This window comes from Panulirus ornatus, chromosome 69 (assembly GCF_036320965.1).
Source record: "Panulirus ornatus isolate Po-2019 chromosome 69, ASM3632096v1, whole genome shotgun sequence".
Taxonomy (NCBI): Eukaryota; Metazoa; Arthropoda; class Malacostraca; order Decapoda; family Palinuridae; genus Panulirus; species Panulirus ornatus.
In genome coordinates this window covers 13,913,392-13,936,180 of record NC_092292.1, presented here as the reverse complement: position 1 = coordinate 13,936,180, position 22,789 = coordinate 13,913,392, and the positions used below count along the sequence as shown (strand labels likewise).

The following is a 22,789-nucleotide window of genomic DNA, read 5'->3' as shown; positions in this document are numbered from 1 at the left end:
TCCCTTGACGTTTCAGGAGGATTTTCCTTAATTGCCTGCTGCATCGTCATGGGTGTCCTAGCTCGTCTTGATGTGTCTGTTTATCACCAAGCTGGGTATTACGGTTGGCGTAATGTGGTTAATCATGACCTACCTTTTGGCTGTCTGGAGATGGGTGGGGAGGAATCTTGCTTTCCTCTCTTCTGATATACACGTTCCTGGCCTTGTGTTTTGGTGTGGTATGGTGAGGTCTTCGGCGATCTGTTGAAGGTTTTGAGTGTCGTATGATGGCCACTGGCTGGATATACCTGGATGGCCATTGGTTACGGACTAGTTTGGCCTCTGCGTGTCTTAAATGTGTGGTAGGTACTGGATTGTGTGGAGGGATAGCCCCCTTCTCTCGCTGCTCTGTGGAGAGCCCTTCCTGTGAAAGGGGAAAAATTGAGATTTGAAGTTACCTCTGGCTCTTGCTATGGACGAAATGTTATCATTAACGATAACTGCTCAAAGATAGAAAAATACTGATCTTCATAGACGGAAAAATAATGATACTTAGAAATTGAAAAATATTGATGCTCAAAATAGAAAAATACTGATCTTCATGGACGGAAAAATATTGACGCTCAAAGACAAAAATATTAATGCTCATAGAGAGGAAATTACTTGGTGCTTAAAGACAGAGAAATACTGATGCTCAAACACGGAAAAATATTGATGCTCAAAAACAGAAAAATATTGATGCACAAATATAGAAAAATATCGATACTCAAAAGACAGAAAAATGTTGATGCACAAGGATAGAAAAATATTCATGCTTAAAGACAGAGAAATACTACTGCTCAAAGACAGAGAAATACTACTGCTCAAAGACAGAAAAATATTGATACTCAGAGAGAAATACTGCTGTTCAAAGACAGGAAAATACTGATCGTCAAAGACTGAAAAATATTGATGTTCAAAGGTAAGAAAATACTGATGCTTAAAGACAGAGAAACATTGATGCTCAAAGACTGAAAAATCATTGATGCTAAAAGACAGAACAATATTGACGCTTAGATTTAGACGTAATCATCAGCTAACATCAACATCTGGTTTCTGTGTCCTAAAAAGGGATTTTGGGAGCAGAGGCACAAGCAAGCGTGACAACGTGAGTGTAAATGACAATGAAAAAAAAACCTCTGGTAAATCACTCCCCCCCCTTTGTAAATCACTTTCCTCAACTGTCGTGACCACTTGGCTCGAACAGCGAAGAAAGATGGTTTGTAAAAAAAAAGAAAAAAAAAGATATTTACACTTGGAAGTTGAGAGAGAAGAAGAAAAAAAAGTATTTCTTTTACTATGGTAAAAGAAACTATGAAGAAGAATGACCCCTAAGAGCCACGGTACAAGAATTAAGAGGCAGCAGGTTTCCGTCCTTGCAGCTCTGAGGCTGCGTTCTACGCGGAAGCAGGGTACGGTGGGCTCCTTTGGGGCAAGTTGGTCTTCAAGATGCGATATATTCTTTTTCTCTCTCGTCCGCTAAAGGTTATACAACTTCGTCGAAGGTGATTCCACACTTTCGGTGTTCGCAGAAGGAATCCGGTAACACACACACACACACATATACATATTTCTATATATAATCTGTAACAACTATGTCATTAGTCACGTATTTTCATATGAATTGAATAAGTTCTAAACATACCTCGTTAACCAAACTGTCTGACTAGACTGGCTATTGTAGGTAAATTGGATTATGCACGACGATATTCCAGGCTTACATGGGAGGCCAGAAATATAATCCTTGCCAATAGGATTACTTTAAGTCCATCATAATTGGATTACTTTTAGCGTCTCCATTGGCATTTAATGTGAAATTTTGTGATTTTGTGTGCGTGGGACATGTAAATAAATGAATATATATATATATATATATATATATATATTCATTTATTTACATATCCCACGTACACAAAATCACAAAATTTCACATTAAATATATATTTCCGGACTCCGACCGCGGCTTTATCACTGAAGAACTCCTTTTACACCAAAGGGGTCCATGATTTCCCTGCTACTGGAAGGAGCGCAGCCTTGGAACGACAGGAGCTTCTGGGAAAGGGGGGCGCATCATGAAATACAACTATGTATACTATGAAGATTTATATACATATACGATAGCCCTATTGTGTGTACCATGAAGATTTATATACATATACGATAGCCCTATTGTGTGTACCATGAAGATTTATATACATATATACGATAGCCCTATTGTGTGTACCATGAAGATTTATATACATGTACAACTGGCCTTAAAATTCTACCTTGAACTCAACCAGAAACGCTCAAAATAACCCAGAGGCCTCACAGTTATCTGGTCGACAAGGATTCTATTCTGACCTTTCACGTAAGCCTGGAATATCATCCTACATAATCCAGATCGCATACAATAGCCAATACAATCGGAGGTTTGGATCATATGTCATGTGTAAGACGAGTAGGTGTGAGAACAGGGTCGCTGCTATTTTGTTTTTTTAAAGTGGAAGTGACTGACGCGGGCTGTGATTCAGCGTACATCCTTCGCTCTCATTCGAATGAGAGAGAGAGAGAGAGAGAGAGAGAGAGAGAGAGAGAGAGAGAGAGAGAGAGAGAGAGAGAGAGAGAGAGAGAGAGAGAGAGAGAGAGAGTACTTATTCACGAGAACTTGAAAGAGAGAAAAGAAGAGTAGTAGACTGACGAGATCTTTTGCCACAAGGCAATGAAAAATACAAGGCTATGATGCAGTAGCGTGGAATACTTAGCGTGTGTTGCAGTGAAAACTGAGAACAATAAGGGCGCGTCGCGTTGACTCTGAACAACGCTTGCGTTGCAGTAAGTGTTGGAAACAAATAGCATGTTGCAGCTACTGCTTGGGTAGAAATCGCCCTGTATTGCGGTGACCGCTGGACAGAAATCATCGCATTGTGTTGCGGGGGTTGCTTACTCCCGCCCCGAATCTACCTGCGTTTCTTGTACATCTCACGCTAAAACAAGGGACGTCGTGTGTTTCGCTTTGACGAGAGAGACAATCAATCTGGTGAGGAACGCCTCCCTTACAGCTCATTACGCGCCAGGGTGAAGCTGCAGTGTTAGGAGGGGGAATAGGATACCTGAGGGTGGGTAAAGCTGGCCCAAGGGTCTTGTGAGCTCCTCCCTTGGTCACGTCTTCCTCTCTACAGTGGCCTCAGAAGTGGCTGCACCTCCCGCGGGTCATAAGACCCTTCAATTGAGACGTCCCTCAGATCGGCGCTGCAACTAACTGGTCTCTCTCTCTCTCTCTCCTCGCCTCTCCTCTCTCCTCCTCCTCCTCCTGGCGATTGCCAGGTGGTAAATGGAAGTTAGGAATAGGTTAGGTTAGGTTATGCTAGGCTAAGTCAAACGAGGCTTGATTAGGTATGGTTAGACTGGGCCAAGTTAGACTAGAGTTGATTAAGTTAAGACAGGTTAGCTTAAGTTTGGCTAGGTTAGGCTAGATTAGACTTTACTAGGCTAAGTTAGGCCAGGCTATGGTAGGCTTATAGCAGGGTAGGTTAGGCTAGGGAACGGGAGGAAAAAAATTAAAATAATAATTTTTAAAATAAGATATAATTAATAAAAATTTTAATAATAAAAGGGAAAATTGATAAAAAAATAAAAAGATAGGGTAATAAAATTTAATAAAAATAATAATGTAAAAATAAAATAAAAAAAAATAATTTGGTAATAAAATTAATAATAATAATAATGAAAATTTTAATAAGATATAATAAAAATTAAAAAATTAAGAATAATAATGATAATAATAATAATAAGAAAATTTTTAATAATAATTTTAATAATAATTTTAAAAATAAAAATTTAAAAAATAATAATTTTTAATAATTTTAATTTAAAAAGATAATTAAAATAATTTTAAAATATGTAATAATAATAATATGAAAATGTAAAATAATGTATTAAAAAAAGAAATGTAAAAGAAAATGTAATAAATGATAAGGAATTAATGATTTTTAATAAGATAATTAAAAATTTTAAAAATGAAATATTTTAATAAAAATGAAATAATAATAAAAAGTAATAAAATATAATAAGATAAAATAATTAAAAAGATTTTAAATAAAAATTATAATAATTAAAAATAAATTAATAATAATGATAAAAATTTAAAATTGTAATAATAATAAATAATGAAAATTAAATAAAAGGTTAATAATTTTAAAAATGAAAATTTAATAATGAAATGTAATAAAATTAATAAAATGATAATGTAAAAAAATATAAGGAATAATAAGATATAAATAATAATAATGAAAATTTTTTAATAATAATGTAAAATAATAATAAATGTAATAAAATTTTAAATAATGAAAAATGAATTTGATAATGTAAAATAAAAAAGGGAATAAGAAGGGAAATAAAATTAATAATTTAAATAAATTTTAAAATTAATGATAATTGTAATAAAATGTTAAAAATATAAAAAATTAATGAAAGGGATAAAAATAAAAAATTAAAAAGAAAATTTTAATAAGATAAATGAAATAATAATATAATAAAATAATAATATAATTTAATAAAATAAATGAAAAATATGATTAATTTAAATTAAAAGAAAATGTTAATATGATAATTATAATAAGATATGGAAAAATTAAAATTAAATAATAATGATAAAATGTAATAATAATGTAATAATATGATAAGGTTTAATATGAAAATAATAAAATAAAAAGAAAATTAATAATAATATTAATAAAAATTAATAATAATGTAATAATAATAATAATAATAATAATAATGATTTTTTAATAATTTTAAAATAAAATGAAAATATATTTAAAAAATATAATAAAATTAATAAAAAAGGGAATAAAATGTAATAATAATAAAAAATTAAAATTTAATAATGATTTTTAATATGAAAAATTATAATAAAAATGATAATAATAATAATAATGAAATAATAATGAAAATTTTAAAATGAAAATGTAATAATAATGATAAAATTAAAAAGGAAAATGTAAAATAAGGTTAATAAAAATTTAAAAAATAATTAAATATTTAATAAAAATGATAAAAATAATAAATAAATAATGTTTAATAATAATTGTAATAATTGAATAATTATAATAATGATAATGGTAATAATAATGATTTAATTAATAATAATGATAATAATAATATTAATAATCCCTAGTACCGACGCGTGGCGTCTACTGACCCAAGGCGAGTTTTTCCCCTGGGCAGTGTTGATAGCGGCTACCCAAATGGACTCTTTGATCATGTGAATGGACGCGCCGGGGCCCTGAATGGTCCGTGGTGGGCCATGAATGCAGGGGGGCCGGTCATCTTTTGAATGCGGTAATGGAAGGGTCAGTAACTGAATGGACATGGGTTAGTATCAGCTGCACACTGGACACGCGCCCAGTTAGCGGTGACAAGTTGATCTTATTATGCAACGCTTTGTGGATGCACGTGTCACGCTATGTTTTGCTCCTCTTGCTACACTTTGTGTGTGTGTGTGTGTGTGTGTGTGTGTGTGTGTGTGTGTGTGTGACAAGGTGTTCTCCATGTTGATATTGTTAAGGCGTACTTCAGGGTCATCTGCTGGGTCCCAGGCAGAATGTTTCTCTTCAGCAAAGATGTTGATATTTCATAACATTTACGTATTGGTCATCTGCTGGATCCGTAACTGTTTCTCTTTACTAAAGCAACTGGCGCCTACCATCCCTCCCACAGTATGATTTACATCAAATGGTCCTAAAGGGATGAAGGTCTTCCCTACCTCAACAGGTGACTCCACACATAGCTGTACAGTATTCTTTTGACAGGAGTTCTAAACGACGTCTTGTGGCACTGAAATACGCCAAGGGGTTCTTAATTCTTCAACCAAAAATGCCTCGATTGGATCTGATTTCATTCCCCCTTGGGAGACCAACGCTTCTGGTCTTAACTTTGATGAAATAGATCTAGTAAACTACCCGAGGCAGCGTAACCTTGGTCAACTAAATGAATCTTATAAAACTTCGGTGGAACTGGAGTTGAAACATGGCTTTTGACAGACTGGCTTGAGAAGAAGGCTGATCTTGGTAGCCTGGCGACATTCAAGTGATATTCGGATGAGGTAGATCAGGTTAGACTGAATTGTAGATTAAATCCTTGAGGACTGGTGCTAACAGGCACAGCTTGATTGATATCAATCCATCAGAATATGAAGACTCAACTCTCTATGGGACCTTTTTCCCTGACAAACTAGATCGTGGAATAACTCTCTAACAGACTCACGACGGCAAACAAAACCCTATTCGACTGGCTTAGGTCAACTCAAACTGGTACCACAAGAGGATGAGCGAATCAAAATCTTGGTTGATTGATTGACTAGTGGCAGGTTGATCAGAGCGGGTATCCTTCTTATCTATGATTAGTGTCTTCATTACTTCTATTTCCATGAGGTCTGTAGCGTTCGAAATCGCCAACACTTAACCTTTCTCACAGTTCAATCTCCCTTATGTCTGGTCACTGGCTTCACATCACGTGTGTCTAAGGTGTTTCGATTCAGCCCATTTCCTTCGAGGCTGGAATTCCATCATATCAATATCATAAAGACTTTTGACATTTCCGGAAACCCCTTGTAGTCATTCGCATGTTCAAAAATGAGATTTTTACTCATATTATAGGATGGTATCAATAACAGAGGTGCTGTAAAGCCATCTTGTCGTAGTCCAGTAAACTGTTTCTAAGCTACTAACAGCTGTAAATTGGTTCTTGTAATGTATGATAAACTGACTGGTAGAAGTTACAGTTTGTTTCCAGGAACAAGACCGGTAGACAAACTGTATCTGGTAGAGCCAATCTGGTGTTCCGGTTCCGTCGAATTTCTCATGACAGAAATTGTAATTCTGGTCGACACACTGGCCCCTAGTTTAGTGACTGTTAGACTGGCTCTAGATGGTTGATTCTTGGTAGAAAGATTGGTAGAAAAACTTCGGTGGACAGGTTTCTGATAAAGTGGTTCTGGTAAGACTAATTCTGGTAGATAACCTTTCGTAGACCGACCCTGGTAGACTCTGACAGAGTGACCAAGGGAGACCATGTCTGGCACACCCAACGATCGCCGAGACCCACCCGAGAAAAAAGTTCTGTTCGGCCTTAAATTCACTAGAGGTTATTATCTATACATTTTGCCAGCGCCCTTGTGACCTTTAGTGGTTGTGTGGGTTAGCACTATACAGCTGCTTACCCTTGAATTCATAGAAGCCGCTCACAAAGCCCACTAAGACGCATATAATGACTACATTGATTACAGAATATTACAATATAAGCTCCTTACTCCTGCGACGTCAGTTTAGAGACGCCAAACTTTGATTAGAGCAAGTGGTCGCGTATTATTGGCTGCCGGAGAAGACCCCAAGCTCAGAAGGGGGAGAGGAGGTGGGGAGCAACAGGCCCCGAGCAGCGGCAGTGGCGTGGGCAGCAGTAGCTGTGGGAGAAGAGGGTTCGGGGAGGAAAGGGAAGAAAGGTGGAATAGGAGGGAATGGGTGGGAGAAGGAAAAAGGACAGAGAGAGAGAGAGAGAGAGAGAGAGAGAGAGAGAGAGAGAGAGAGAGAGAGAGAGAGAGAGAGAGAGAGAGAGAGAGAGAGAATAAGGGCATCACCACAATCGCATTCACCACCTAGCTTCTCCACCACAATTCGTCACTACCACCATCTCGGCCACCTGCACCAGCAGCAATCGAGTGCCTACTACCGCTGCCACCATCAACCCTGCCACCAGTGACAACACCACCAATAACAACGGGACGTCAGCTGGTCCACAGAATATCTTTTTGAATTTTCGTTTCGTCAGGTGCCATCCTGGGCTCTATGCCTGGCTTGACCCAGAAGAGCTACAGTCTCGGACCTACCAATCCCATTGGCCTATCCTCAGCAACCCTTCTGGTCACCATAACCACGAGTGCCACACTGGATAGACTCAACTATCCCCCTCCCTAACCATCATGCCCCCAATGGGTGGCTGGCTAGACTCAACAAGCTCTGTCTATAGCCACCAAGCCCACAGATGGGTGTCTGGCTAGAAAAACCAATCCTTTCTGGCCACTATGACCACAGATGGGTGGCTGGCTAGACCCAACCGTCTCCCTAGCCACAGTAGCCATAGGTGGGTGTATGACGCCCACCCTGGGGGACTCCTGCATGGCAAGGGTGTACCCCTGTTTACCAGCTGCTGCTGGTGCTGTGATAAAAGAAAATTGGTAGAAGTTGATCTTCGTATAATCGCCCATGTTATCATCATTTCCCTTTTCGGGTCGGCCAATTTGTGCCTGTTTTTCTTTCCTCTCCCCATCCTCTCTCTCTCTCTCTCTCTCTCTCTCTCTCTCTCTCTCTCTCTCTCTCTCTCCCCCCACTCACCCTCCTCTCCTCGAAGCTCGGGAACCTCCGTTCATTGTGCTTTGTCGGTTTCAGTTCCCGTAAGTCTGCCAATCATGGTCCTGCTCTCACACACAACCTACCTACCTCATTAGCCCTCGCGGCAGCGTTGCCACAGTGGATTGTTACCCCTCCCGTTAATGGGGGTACACTGTACTGTGGTATACCGAGAACGGTACAATCGCCCTACGGTACAAGGTACAGGTGATGGCGATAGGAGCAAAGCAGAATGCATAGTGGTGTTGTGGGGTAAGGTACAACTTCTTAAGGTATATGTGATATGGTCCAGGGTGCCATGTTGCCTAGGTACCGTAATCACACTGTGCAGGATGCGGTAATGCTGAGGGGTAGACCTGAATATTGCTATGGCACAGGGTACACTGTCAGTCAGGCGTCCCTTAACAGTGCTGGGTGTGGGCACACAGCCACGGTCTGGAGTAGTGTCTTGCCAGGTTAGAGGTGGATAACAAAGCCAAGGTGTACGGTACGGTGATGGTAAGGTCTAGTGACTAGCCACGGTGCACGGGACAACGATCCTAAGTTAAATGATGGAGTCCCAACCCTGGTGAAGGGTACAGAATGGCTCCGTCCTCCGTCCTGTACCCTACAGCCAACGAGTCATTTGACACGAAGCAATATCCGGAATAAAGGCTCGTACAGCAATATACGTATTGGAAACAGTTCACACACTGACGTCTCCCTCTCTTTCTTCCTCTCTCTCTGTCTCTCTGTCTCTCTCTCTCTCCCCTCCATTGCATATCATTATATGTACTCATCATCCTCGCGAGATTGAGGACGAAATGTGTGGGGAGGCAGCGGAAGAGAGCTGACTCTCCTTCTTGAGAATGAAGGAGGTGAGGCGTCAAACAGTGAAAGACACTGAGTATGTGAAGAAGCGTGACAGTGAAAGCGCTGACCCATTCTTGTGAATCTGAAGGTACTTCAGTGAAAACACTGACCGTTCTTGTGAATCTGAAGGTACTTCAGTGAAAACCCTGACCATTCTTGTGAATCTGAAGGTACTTCAGTGAAAACACTGACCGTTCTTGTGAATCTGAAGGTACTTCAGTGAAAACGCTGACCATTCTTGTGAATCTGAAGGTACTTCAGTGAAAACGATGACCCATTCTTGTGAATCTGAAGGTACTTCAGTGAAAACCCTGACCATTCTTGTGAATCTGAAGGTACCTCAGTGAAAACGCTGACCATTCTTGTGAATCTGAAGGTACCTCAGTGAAAACGATGACCCATTCTTGTGAATCTGAAGGTACTTCAGTGAAAACGATGACCCATTCTTGTGAATCTGAAGGTACTTCAGTGAAAACGATGACCCATTCTTGTGAATCTGAAGGTACTTCAGTGAAAACGATGACCCATTCTTGTGAATCTGAAGGTACTTCAGTGAAAACCCTGACCATTCTTGTGAATCTGAAGGTACCTCAGTGAAAACGATGACCCATTCTTGTGAATCTGAAGGTACTTCAGTGAAAACCCTGACCATTCTTGTGAATCTGAAGGTACTTCAGTGAAAACGATGACCCATTCTTATGAATCTGAAGGTACTTCAGTGAAAACCCTGACCATTCTTGTGAATCTGAAGGTACCTCAGTGAAAACGCTGACCATTCTTGTGAAAGTAATTCACGTGTAGCACTGACGACGTCTAGACTAACCTCGTACAAGCAATACCAAAACGGTAGACAATGCGGAGCTGGGGCTAATGAAGTGGACGTTCCCGCCCCCTCACACACACACACACACACACACACACACACACACACACACACACACACACACGACGATTCGTGTCGCAAAGTTGTGATACGAAATGGTCCGTCCTGTGTACCCCACCCGGTGTCGTATACCAGAGGCTTTGCCTCGCCGACGAGCCAATATCCCGTCACGTTTGGTGTCCATGTATATCTAAACGTATCTTCCACCTAAGGAGTATATCTTGGCCAGGGATCGATCCGAGGACCTTCCAGTCAAAGGTTAGTTCTCTGACCCCTCCCTTTTTCCAGGATGGTGGATGAAACAAGGTGTTAAAAAGGTCGGTGAAGCTGCCTATAGTAGTTGCGAGTGGGGGAGAAAAAAAAAGATATGAGAATGTACAATGAGCAGCCTAAAGATGCATGTCGCCGGAGAGCTATCCTTAAGTCTTCAGTCATGTTAGAATTCTTCAGCGGAAACGAAGATGAAATAAATCCAGAGTTACCGGAACGCTCGCGACTCTTAGAGAGAACAGGATGATCTATACATCATTCTTGGATCATATGCCAAGGGATGTTGCATTTATACAAGAAAATACGAAGGGACACAGGGACACAAGGGGTCTTAAAAGGGGAATACAACTGTGGGAAGGTCTTGCTGGATAACGATAACTATGCTTGGCCATGAAGGCCATGCTAAGCCATATGGGGTATGCTGGGCCATAGAGGAGATGATGGACCATGAAGGTTAAGTCCGGCCTTGAAGGATATCCTGGACCATGAAAGATATACTCGACCATGAAGGATATGACGGGCCATGAAGGATATATTAGGCCATGAGGAGAATGCTGGACTATGAGATATAATGGGCCATGAAGGATATACTTGGCCATGAAGGATATATCAGACCATGAGGGGTATGCTGAATCATCAGTGGTGTGCAGGTATTACGAAAACTGCCTTTGTTTACAAAAGTATGGTCTCCTCTGGCATATGCTTGTGATTCGACGTATCCCCAAGTACGAGGAGTATAACCCATGTAGTGTATCTGGCCTTTAATTGGCTAGTTAGAGACGCAACGTGACGAAGGGCGAGACAATGGCAGCATTGTGTGGCGAAGATGGTGTTTGTGTGGCTTTCTACCTCTCCTGTCATTGTCAACCTTTGTGATTGACGCCGAGAGAACACCTCCTCCTCCTCCTCCTCTTCCTCTTCCAGCGCTCTTGCCTTGCCCCTCCTCCTCCTCCTCCTCCTCCTGCCCCCCCTCGCCATAACATCACTTAGGGAGTAATTGGTCATTAGCAGGTGTTAGTGCCCGACGCCACCTGATGTTACAGGTGGTGACAGGGCGGCAACACCTTCGTCAGGTAGATGTTCGAAAGACGTAGATTCGCTTTCACGGACCATTAGGATCTAAATCCTCAAAACACTGTAGATTTGATCCTTTGAACTGTATATATATATATATATATATATATATATATATATATATATATATATATATATATATATATATATATATCCCATCACGCGTTTCAGGGAGGGTAGTGATGCTGTGTGTAATTCAGTTCGGCTGTCAATGTCGAACGACGCCGCGCTTTCTCGTTCTCGCTCTCCACGGTAGTGACCTGCATGTATTATTTTCCTCTCTTCCTTTCTCTCGTTCTTTCCTCCGCTCCCACTCCCTCTTTCTCAGGATGAAGGAATGAGGAAAAAAAAAGAGAGTATAATGTATGCTCAGTCTTTCCTCCCACTCTCTCTCTCTCTCTCTCTCTCTCTCCCGCTCTCTCTGAGGATGAAGGAACGAGGAAAAAAAGAAGAGAGTATAATGTATGCTCAGAGGCTTAATATATCCTTGCGGAGGCGGCCAATCACCAGGGCAGTGGCTATATTATGTTGGCCGAGCAAGGGGTTTGGCTGGGAGTCGATTCTAATAGATTGCAAATCTTGAGGTTGATTGAGCGGCCGGCACAATGGGTGTTGGCGGGAGTATCGTGTTATGAAGGAAACGGAGCAGCACAGTCTCATACCATTTATTCCCAAAGGTCGAAAATAAGAGGCAAAAACCCCCGTGCCACGACCCTTAAGGGTGGGGCTGAAAGACGGCACTTCAGGGCATAAAACGTCTTATAGAATACTCGCTGGTAAACAGGAATAGAAAGCCGTTTCCTCCAAGATCGACGAACCCACGGGGAGGCCGAGGGTATTTCCGACGATGTGATACCGTGGGGTATGACTCCTTCTTGCCCCTAGTCCTCATTATAATGGGGGACAAGGTAATGAACCAGTCACAAATGCGGCTACCATGAGAACAATACATTGCCGAAGGCTTCTAGTCCAGGCCCAACCAGGTTTAGGTCGCTACCAAGCAGCTCCTCTATGTACACTGTACATGTACACTGTACTCATGGTGTAATCCTCTAGGGCCTATTAGCAGTATATGTTGGGAGGATAAAATCCTGTACTTCTCCCAGACTGTGGAAGGTGGCTTGGTACAGTGTAAGCTGTGTATTCTTTCGGTCTGCAGTCCATGAAGTAAAATGTACACCACATGTACATTTTGAGCACTGAAGGTACAGTGTGCTATCAGAGACACAGTAGTGCGCGTGATCTAGTACATGCAGGTATTCCACAAGAAAATGAAATAAGATAAGTTCCCAAGTGCACTTTCGCGTAATGATCACATCATCAGGGGAGCTACAAGAATTCTTGTATCTCCCCTGCTGATGTGATCATTACACGAAAGTGCACTTGAGAACTAATCATATTTCATTTTCCTGTGGAATACCTGTGTGTGTGTATATATATATATATATATATATATATATATATATATATATATATATATATATATATATATATATATATATATATATATATAATTGATCTTATATGCAGACCAGATTCTAAATTTCATGTAACCATAGACAGAGAGATACTAAAATAGAAAATGGGGCAAACCTGTTCCCTGGCATAGAATATATCAGGGGAGGCTTAGCTATCCATATCTCCGACTATATTCTCTAAGCGTCTTAGTAATTTAATCACGTATGGAGATGCCTAGCAAAGAGGACAGGACAGTATGTGGGGAGGGTAGGGGAGAGAGAGATACGGGGGGGTTGGTGGTAATCATGACGGACGTCTAACCGTGTCTGAAGCGTTTAAAGTTACAGTGATGAAGGCGGAGTGTTGCAGTGTCTCTTACGCCAATCAGAGGCTACGCAGACTGTGCCTCATATGGTAACAGTGACTGGTGACATAGCACTGGCGTATATGATTTGGAAAGTCGACGGGACGTTTTCGAATGAAAATAATCGCATGCATAAACAAAGTCACCGGTAAACATACACAAGTACGTACACTCGGTGACAAAAAAAAAGTATATTATCATTTTTCGTATGAAACAATATGACACCATGGACGAAGGATTTTGAGAAATGCCCACTGGTCTGGCCTCACATTGGTAGCCCTGTTTTGAGGATACTGTAATATCTCGATTGCTAGCGACACTTCCAGTCATTTGCCGTGATAAACGTTAAAATATCATATTTCGATGCAAATAACTACATAGTGGGGTTATATATATATATATATATATATATATATATATATATATATATATATATATATATATATATATATATATATATATATATCTTTCTTTCTTTTAAACTATTCGCCATTTCCCGCGTTAGCGAGGTAGCATTAAGAACAGAGGACTGGGCCTTTGAGGGAATACCCTCACCTGGCCCAATTCTCTGTTCCTTCTTTTGGAAAATTAAAAAAAAAAAACGAGAGGGGAGGATTTCCAGCCCCCCGCTCCCTCCCCTTTTAGTCGCCTTCTACGACACGCAGGGAATACGTGGGAAGTATTAAATATATAGGGTTAAGAGACGCAGCAATACGCGTACATGATTTTCTACCCGAAACACACACACACGCGCGCGAAGTCGATTGCATACACTGCTAATGATATGGAAGAGAGTACATGGGAATACATAAAAAAGGAGAGATAACAGAAGATCTAATAACCTATGATACGCCATCTTCTGGAAGACAGTACATGAGAGCACATGAGAAGGACAGATACCATAAGACCTGATCCTTCATGATTAGGTTATCTGCTGGAGGAGAGTAAGTAGGTGTACATAGGAAGGACAGCAAACAGAGGACTTGTTCGTCTATGAGGAGGGTATCTACTCGAGGACAATACGTGGGAGTATATGGGAAAGGAGGACAAAACCTGGGAGTATATGGGAAGGGAGGACAATACGAGGGAGTATATGGGAAGGACAGACAACAGAAGACCTAACGGTGTATGCAGAAGTCCTCTGCTAGAGGACAATGATAGCATACTAAATTCCTAGTCTATACAGATGGAGCTAGGACAGGGGTGTGGCTGTAAGGAGGAAGCATCCAGTAATCACCATGATACAAAGCCATTTTCTAAACTAATAATTCTATCTTGTGATTCGAGAAGAGGAATGGGACAGCTCCGTAGACTCAGACGAAACAGATCGGATACTCGAACTAAAAACCTTCGTATAATCATAATAAAAACCTTCGTATATTCATAATAAAAACCTTCGTATATTCATAATAAAAACCTTCGTATATTCAGATCCTAGTGAAACATATCACTAATCATAAATCCTCATAAACGAGACACTTCTGTGATCAACAGGACATGAATCCAAGACGGTCGACACGAACAGGAATATACACAGCAGGAGTTACGCTCCTCAGTGAGGAAGAACAGGGAAGCATCTGGTAGAAGTGGATGGCCTTGGTACTCAGAAAGTACAAGAACTGTTTGCCCCAGAAATCTCGAAGAACGAACCTCACGAAGCTCTTAATGTAAGGTGAGAAAGACTCGGTTCTCACAGCGGGCTTTCGAGAGCCCGACCTGAGGACACACTTATCGCCATAGGGTGAGAAAGTTTCAGTTTATGAAGAGGCTTTTGAGACACGGATCTCAGGACCCATCTGACGAAGGGCGAAATTGACTCGGTTCTACCACAGGTGACTCTCGGTAAACGGACTCCTGGATCCATCTGGCGAAGGAGGAGAAAGTCTCGGCTCTTACAGAGGTCTTTCGAGAGACGGCCTTCAGGACCTACCTGACGAAGGGCGAAAAAGATCTTGTTTTTCTAAACAGGACTCTCGGCAAACGAGCCCCAGGATCCACCTGACGGAAGGTGGGAAAGGTTTGACTTTTACAGAGGACTCTCGACAGACGAGGGGGCCTCAGGACCCACCTGACGTAGGTGGAAAGTTGGAAGGCCCTGCCTGAGGGCACAGCTCATGCAGATCCAGTCAATCAGCCTCAAGGAGCGGGGCTGTCGGTCGCTAGCGGGCGCGCATCACCATCCTCCTGGCCATGTTATATTCATACACGCCATAAGTTCCTCCTCTGACTCGATAAAATCTGTGTCACTTCCCCGCGGCAGGAGTCGAGGAGTGGGAGCTGACAGGTGATGGAGGGGAGAAGGACTGGCACACCCAACACGGACTGGTAAGGTCTGCATCTGTATGATTTTATTCTAAGTACTCTACCTCAGGAGCCCCCCGTTGAATAGCACGGTCTTGTCCCGATAATTGACGTCGAGGCTGACAGGTTGGCTGGCTGACGATGGCGTGGCTGACATCTGAGAGGGGGGTTAACGTCGGCGGTGGAGGAGGAGGAGGAAGAAGAGGAGAAGGTGGAGAAAGAGGATGAGGAGGAGGAGGAGGAGGAGGAGGAGGAGGAGGAGGAGGAGGAGGAAGGTGGGGGCGACAGTAGAGGAGGGAGGTAGTAGAGATGTAGGTGGTGGGGAGGTATCTAAATGAGACGTGGGCGCGCGGGAGGCCAGATGGCTTCCCTTTTTCCGTATTCCCCGTAAACTCTGCAGAACGAGTGTGGAGGGGAGGCAGCTTAACCTCGACTCGAAGGAAGGCAGGAAGGAAGGAAGACACAGCCGACAGTAGAGTGAGTAATGATAGTGGCGCATGGGGACAGCTCCTGAAGGTGATGTCTCACTCTGCAGGAGTCAGAAAGAATCCTAAGTATAAGTTATACAAGCAGTCTTCTGAGTTACCATTTTCTGTGAAATATACTTGAGTAAAGCCTTCGCCTCATTCTAGTAATAAAGGAATTATTTGGGAGTACCCCATGCGCCTTTTAGGACATGATTTCCACACTGTGCGCAGATGGTGATAATTTTTACAGTATGGTATACCGCAGTCACAGCTCCTTCAGGTTCTCAGTTCATACCGAAGGAATAATGCAGAATCATATCCATAACCCCACACATCACGCTAACGAACTACGCTCGCCACCATTCCATCCTATCACTAGAGATCCCTCGTCCCCGAACTGCTGTTAAAGCCAATGTAAACTTGTACACGCCGTTAAGATAACAGGTCCGTTTCGACCACAGTGAACATCATTAGTAACCAAAAGATTACCATCCTAATATTTACGTAAAAACTAAGACTACCATCCTAATATTCAAGTAAAAACTAAGAGTAACACCCTGATATTTATGTAAAAACTAAGACTACCATCCTAATATTCATGTAAAAACTAAGACTACCATCCTAATATTCATGTAAAAACTAAGACTACCATCCTAATATTCATGTAAAAACTAAGACTACCATCCTAATATTCATGTAAAAACTAAGACTACCATCCTAATATTCATGTAAAAACTAAGACTACCATCCTAATATTTATGTAAAAACTAAGACTACCATCCTAATATTCATGTAAAAATTAAGATTACCATCCTAATATTCATGCCAAAACTATTTGTTTGATCTCCCTCCCTCCCTCCTTTTTAATAGCACTGTGTCTGTCTATACTAGGTGTATATCTTGTGTATATCTTAAAGCCATTGGCTGCAGCTAACTCAACAATCTGATAATATTCATCAATCTCATCTTACAAATAAGCTTCGCATTATCTCGTCACTGAATATTGCTTTTCTGGACTGAAGAGTCACCACTAGCTAGAAAAATCTCAAACTGACTCTGATCTCAGGGGAATACCTCGTATTCAAACTGTACATCGGTAAACTTACAAATATTCTAATAGTATTTCCCCGTCTCATGACACTGTAATACCAGGCATCTCTCGCCACCGGGAGTAGGAATCACCATTATCAGTTGTCCCTTGATGCAAGTGTAACGAGACTGTCCATGCCTGAGCATGTTAAAAAAAAAATCTGTTGTCCTGCAGGGTAGGAAGGGCTTGGGAGGAGTTCTCTTTGCTGATTGGCTCGCTGGAGTGAAAGAGGAGGGGCTTAGGACCGAGGTTTCTCTGCTGATTGGCTTACGGGTGTAATATGGGAGGGGGCCTTAGGGGGAGATCGTACCCACTAAACTGCTGATGTTAACAGACGACCTGTGTAGTTCCTAGTAATATCGACTTGGTGAACGAAGAGGGGAGGGAGGTCTTACATGATTCTCTCTCTCTCTCTCTCTCTCTCTCTCTCTCTCTCTCTCTCTCTCTCTCTCTATATATATATATATATATATATATATATATGGTTACAGTCTTCAGATACATATACACGAGATGAAGACATTCTCTCGGCGTAAGGGCTGATCAAGAAACACAGGACGAAACTAATCTCTCCGGTCAAAGTATAAGGTTTGGAATTATACTCCGCCATTACATGGGAATGGAATAAGAGTCGAATAATTTCTTTGGTTATTATATAAAGTCATTAAATGAAAATTGTCAAGTTAAATATTAGATTAACTTGAGATGGATGTATGTATATGGAACAGCGGATTCAATATGCTTGAGGGCCCGAGGTAGAGATGAGGTTGTGAAGTGATTTATGTGGTAAATTGAATTCATGTTTATTCATTTATTCATAGGGTTGTCAAGAATGCGACGCTCTGCTTTTACGAGAAGATCTTCATTCTTACGTCTCCGTAAGTGAATGATCACGGGAGTGCAAACAGCACATGGACTCACAGATGCCCTGCTACCAATGTTGGCGTTAATGTCGATTGCTTTGTCATCCATCACGAGATACAGTCATTGCTTAATTGCTCCGGAGTCGTAAGTGCACAATTACCCATTTGCAATTATAGATTTGTTACAGCACAGGAAGGAATTTTACGCTCGAGTGGTGGGCCCTCCATCTCTTGAACTTATCTCTACAAATAATCAACTCTTGAAACTTTTGTTTGCTGTTGATATTCAACATTTCGTCACTTAGCTTATTACGTTCATCCAGCACTGATTCTGGGTGGTGGATGAAGGGTGGTGGATGACTGCCTGTTTTGTCAAGCCCTTGGACATAGGGAAGACCTGATTCCTGTCCAAGTTATCAAGCTCACTGAGGAACTTGAAGGCTGCGATGAGGTCACACCCCACCCTCCCTTTACTGTTCTCTATTCCACAATGGGCAAATTAATGGTCTCCAGTCTCTTCTTGTAATTCTTTCCAGCCTCCAATCCTTCGGGTGCCACATAACCATTGCTCTCCTCTGGACCTTCTCCATGAGATCTTTGCGCTTCATTGATATCGGTGTCGAGGCAAGATAAGTGCATTCTAGGTGTTTTAGTTTTGTGTAGACGCAGAATAGTCATCAGTCGTTTACACTAACCCAGACATCAATTGAGGACACAGAAACTGGATATAGGCAGTTGAAGTTGCGCAAGACATCAACCTCTGAGGATACACAAACTGGATATAAGCAGTTGAAATTGCGCAAGACAACAACCTCTGATGTCAGCTGTGATCACCAATTTTGATGACATTCTCAGTGACATCAGTCATGGAAATTAGCCGAAAGCATCATCTGCAAACATCAATCAATAGTATCAAGCTGGAACATCAACCACGAACATTACAGACATCAACCGTTGATAGCGACCAGAAATCATCAGTCTTAACCAAGAGCTCCAGATATCAAACATAGGCATCAAATGTGGACACCAATGATTGACATCAAATGCACACATCAACCAGGAATCTCCACGGTCTTCACAGCACAGCAGCATCAATGGGGCAAAAGTGCTGAGACCCTAGCATCATTGGAGTAAAAGGACTAAGACCTCATCATCAATGGAACAGAAGTACTATGACCTTAGCATCAATGGAGCAAAAGTACTATGACCTCAGCATCGATGGAACAAAAGTGTTATGACCTCAGCATCAATGGTGCCAAAGGACTATGGCCCCAGCATCAATGGAATGAAAGTTCTACAACCCCATCTTCAATAGAACAAAAAGCACTATATCTTCAGCATCTGTGGAACAAAAGTACTATATCTTCACCATCAGTGGAACAAAATCAATTAACTCCGGCACCCATAGTGCACAGTTTCTTTTCAACCTCTGTGTAACTTGCACTATCTATAGGCATACATAGCCATGCCTTGAAATGAGCCATGTACATCTCCCATCTACATCACCAGACCTGAAACATGTACAGACACCTGACGGGAAGTTAGACCCTCTACATCACCATGGCATGGCTTCAGACCATCTACATCACCATAGCATGACATCAGACTCTCTACATCACCATAGCATGAATTCAGACCACCTACATCACCATAGCATGACTTCAGACCATCTACATCTACCATAGCATGACATCAGACCATCTACATCACCATGGCATGACTTCAGACCATCTACATCACCAAAGCATGACTTCAGACCATCTACATCACCATAGCATGACATCAGACCCTCTACATCACCTTGGCATGACATCAGACCATCTACATCACCACAGCATGACTTCAGACCCTCTACATCACCTTGGCATGACTTCAGACAATTACATCTACCATAGAACCCGAATCTATACCATTTGCACACCGTGGCTTGCATCCAATCTCGTCTTGATTTTCGGGCAAACTCTACGAACTCTCCTTGGGTCATGACCTCTCGTAAAGTGTTCCATGTGAAGTTCTTCTGTGAGGGTTGAGCATGAAGAAGAACATGAAGAACAATATGCTCCGTGTGTCGTTGTTCTCTTGTATGCGAGACGTGGTGGAAATGTTCACTGTACGGTCGTCTCTAGAGGTGAAATGCTCCCTGTGAGGTCGTCTCTTGGAGGCGAAATGCTCCGTTCGAGGCCGTCTTCAGAGGTGAAATGCCTCCCTCGGAGGTCATCTGAAGAGGTGAAATGCTCCTTGTCAGGTCGTCTCTAGAGGTCAAACGCTCCTTTTCTAGAGGTGAAAATGTTATGGAAATGCTATGCTCCTTTCGAGGTCGTCTCCAGAGGCGAAATGCCATGGAAATGCTCCCTACGTGTGTGTGTGTGTGTGTGTGTGTGTGTGTGTGTGTGTGTGTGTGTGGGTTGGCGAGGCCATTTTCGATGACGTCCTCTGAAAAACATTAATATGCTGATATCACGTCCAATAGCGCGCGCCCAGAGAACCCCCGGGGTTTTCACAAGACTCTGGCCAGTTTCTCCTTTTTTTGGGCAAGGGTTCTTTCCCGCCTTTCTCTTAACTACCGCTCGAGGCAGCAGCAGCAGCAGCCTCCTCCTCCTCCCTCGCTGAGGCCACTCCCTCCCTCGACAATCGTTAGCGTCTCAGACGACAGTCATTCTTCCATGATTTATATATATATATATATATATATATATATATATATATATATATATATATATATATATATATATATGTTTTTTTTTGCCCCTCTCCAAATATATATACTTTTTTTCTCTGAAAAATAATTGGAGGTTTCTGCAAACACCGTGAGAACGGAGTCTCGTCCCAGTGTTGAATATCTTAACCTTGCATCAGTCAGCAGGTTTACAAACGTAGAAGGGGGGGGCGCGGCGCGGCCCCCCCTATAAGAGCCAAATGACCACAGATAGACGTGGAAATATGACCTCTATAAACCCAAGCTGGCGAGGAGAGAGAGAGAGAGAGAGAGAGAGAGAGAGAGAGAGAGAGAGAGAGAGAGAGAGAGAGAGAGAGACCCCACCTCACCACCACCCCAGCCCCCTTAAACTTCCCCCGCCCCCCCTTCCCTCACCCTCTCCCGTAACATTTTGTCAATAAATGGGGTCATATTAGTTCCTTATCATGTTTTCTTCTGGATGGTTGGAATGACGAAGTTACCCTTGCATGCGACCGGAGAGTTTCACACGGGAGCGGGAGAGTTTCGGGCGAGCTGCCGCTCTGTGATGACCCCTCCGGCCGGAGGGCTTAGATGCGACGCCGGTCGCAGACTTATGAAAAATAACGACGCCCGTGCGCTATACGTGACCAAACGAAAGCAGACTCTTGAGAAATGACTGGAGCACAAGCCCGGAATATTTATACCGTGCCGGGCCGACCGACCGGCCTTGCTCTGCCCCTGTCTCTCGTATCTGAACGGATGAAAAAGCTCACCCCGGTTTCCCCCTCCCCTCTCCCCCAGTCCAGATATTCCTCCGCCTCGAGAACTTTTCACTCTATTAAAAAAAATGGAAAAAAAATATGTATATACACATATATCTTCTTTTGGACTTAACTCGATTCTTATGTGGGTATCTCTCTCAGTGTGCAAGATCCCGTTACATTTGCCTTTTTTTTTGTCATTTGCATACCATCATTATCTAATATAATAAATGTAATTGAAGAGAGTGTATCGTTGGTTCTGTGGCTGTATGTGTGTGTGTGTGTGTGTGTATATATATATATATATATATATATATATATATATATATATATATATATATATATATATATATATATATATATACATATATATATGAATTAGAGTACACAGGAATCTATCTGCTGTGAAGACGTATATGAGAAATACTATGAGTACAGAATCCTATTTCGAAAAGATGAAATCTTTCCTCTCCCATACACACGTACATGCACTACCTACCGCGTCTGGGAGAGGTCGTCACCCCTGAGAGAGGTCGTCACCCCTGAGAGAGAGAGAGAGGTCGTCCTCTCACGTCCTCCTACCGTCTGTGGGAGATCCTCCAAACACTCAGTAGGACCTGCTGTTCCTAGCCTGCTCCTCCCGCAGTTCGAAGTCCTTCTTCTTCTTCTTCTTCTTCTTCTTCTTCTTCTTCTTCTTCTTCTTCGTGTGAGCCTTCCTCGGATGACCTGGCGAAGTCGAAAAGAAATTGTTATTATATAATCTGTTTCTATAATTAGTTGGTTCGTTCATTAGGCTTTAAAACTGTCCAATACCACTGGGGGCCGACAAAGACACACTGTGATTTCTGTAATCCTTTTGCGCTACCGCCTTCAGGATGAACATGGGGCGCACAATAAACCAGCCACTGATACCGGCACACATCACATCAGCATCTACCTACCGTGTCCGCTAACCGAAAGCTCATCAACACCTTCTTCAGGTATTAAGGAGAACTCCAAGACCACATACACACTCGCTACGCATCTGGCCCTTGATACATGAGTTTCAAGAATTAACGTAGATGAAAAAAGACTTAACTGTTGCTCTAGGATGTACATATTTGTCTAATGAGAAGTATAAATGAATAAGTCAAGAAATGAATTAATCCACGTATAGATAAGTAGATAGATTAAAATCTTTTTATCTATCTATCCAGGTGTCTACGATCTACCATATCCCTAAGAAAGGAGACTGTTGTGACCCATCTAGCCATCGCCTCATTGCTCTTCCTTACTTACTGCTTCTATCCAGTCTTTGAAGCCCTAACTCAACCCTCTAAAACGGACT

At 41.8% G+C, this 22,789-nt stretch overlaps 1 protein-coding gene across 11 annotated transcripts in view; it reads right to left on the bottom strand.

Annotated features, from left to right (window-relative positions):
• LOC139747513 (uncharacterized) overlaps positions 1–22,789 on the bottom strand; it is a 1,014,963-nt gene that overhangs the window by 42,096 nt on the left and 950,078 nt on the right. For 6 of the 11 annotated variants that reach the window (XM_071659904.1, XM_071659907.1, XM_071659905.1 and 3 more), the window contains 2 exons: positions 22,045–22,188; positions 134–403 (listed from right to left, as the gene is read on the bottom strand). In XM_071659904.1, coding sequence (XP_071516005.1) covers positions 134–403; positions 22,045–22,188 — 414 coding nt within the window. Of the gene's footprint in view, positions 1–133; positions 404–21,961; positions 22,189–22,789 lie in introns of all 11 variants that reach the window. The other 5 variants (XR_011712405.1, XR_011712406.1, XR_011712407.1 and 2 more) reach the window with 1 other exon arrangement.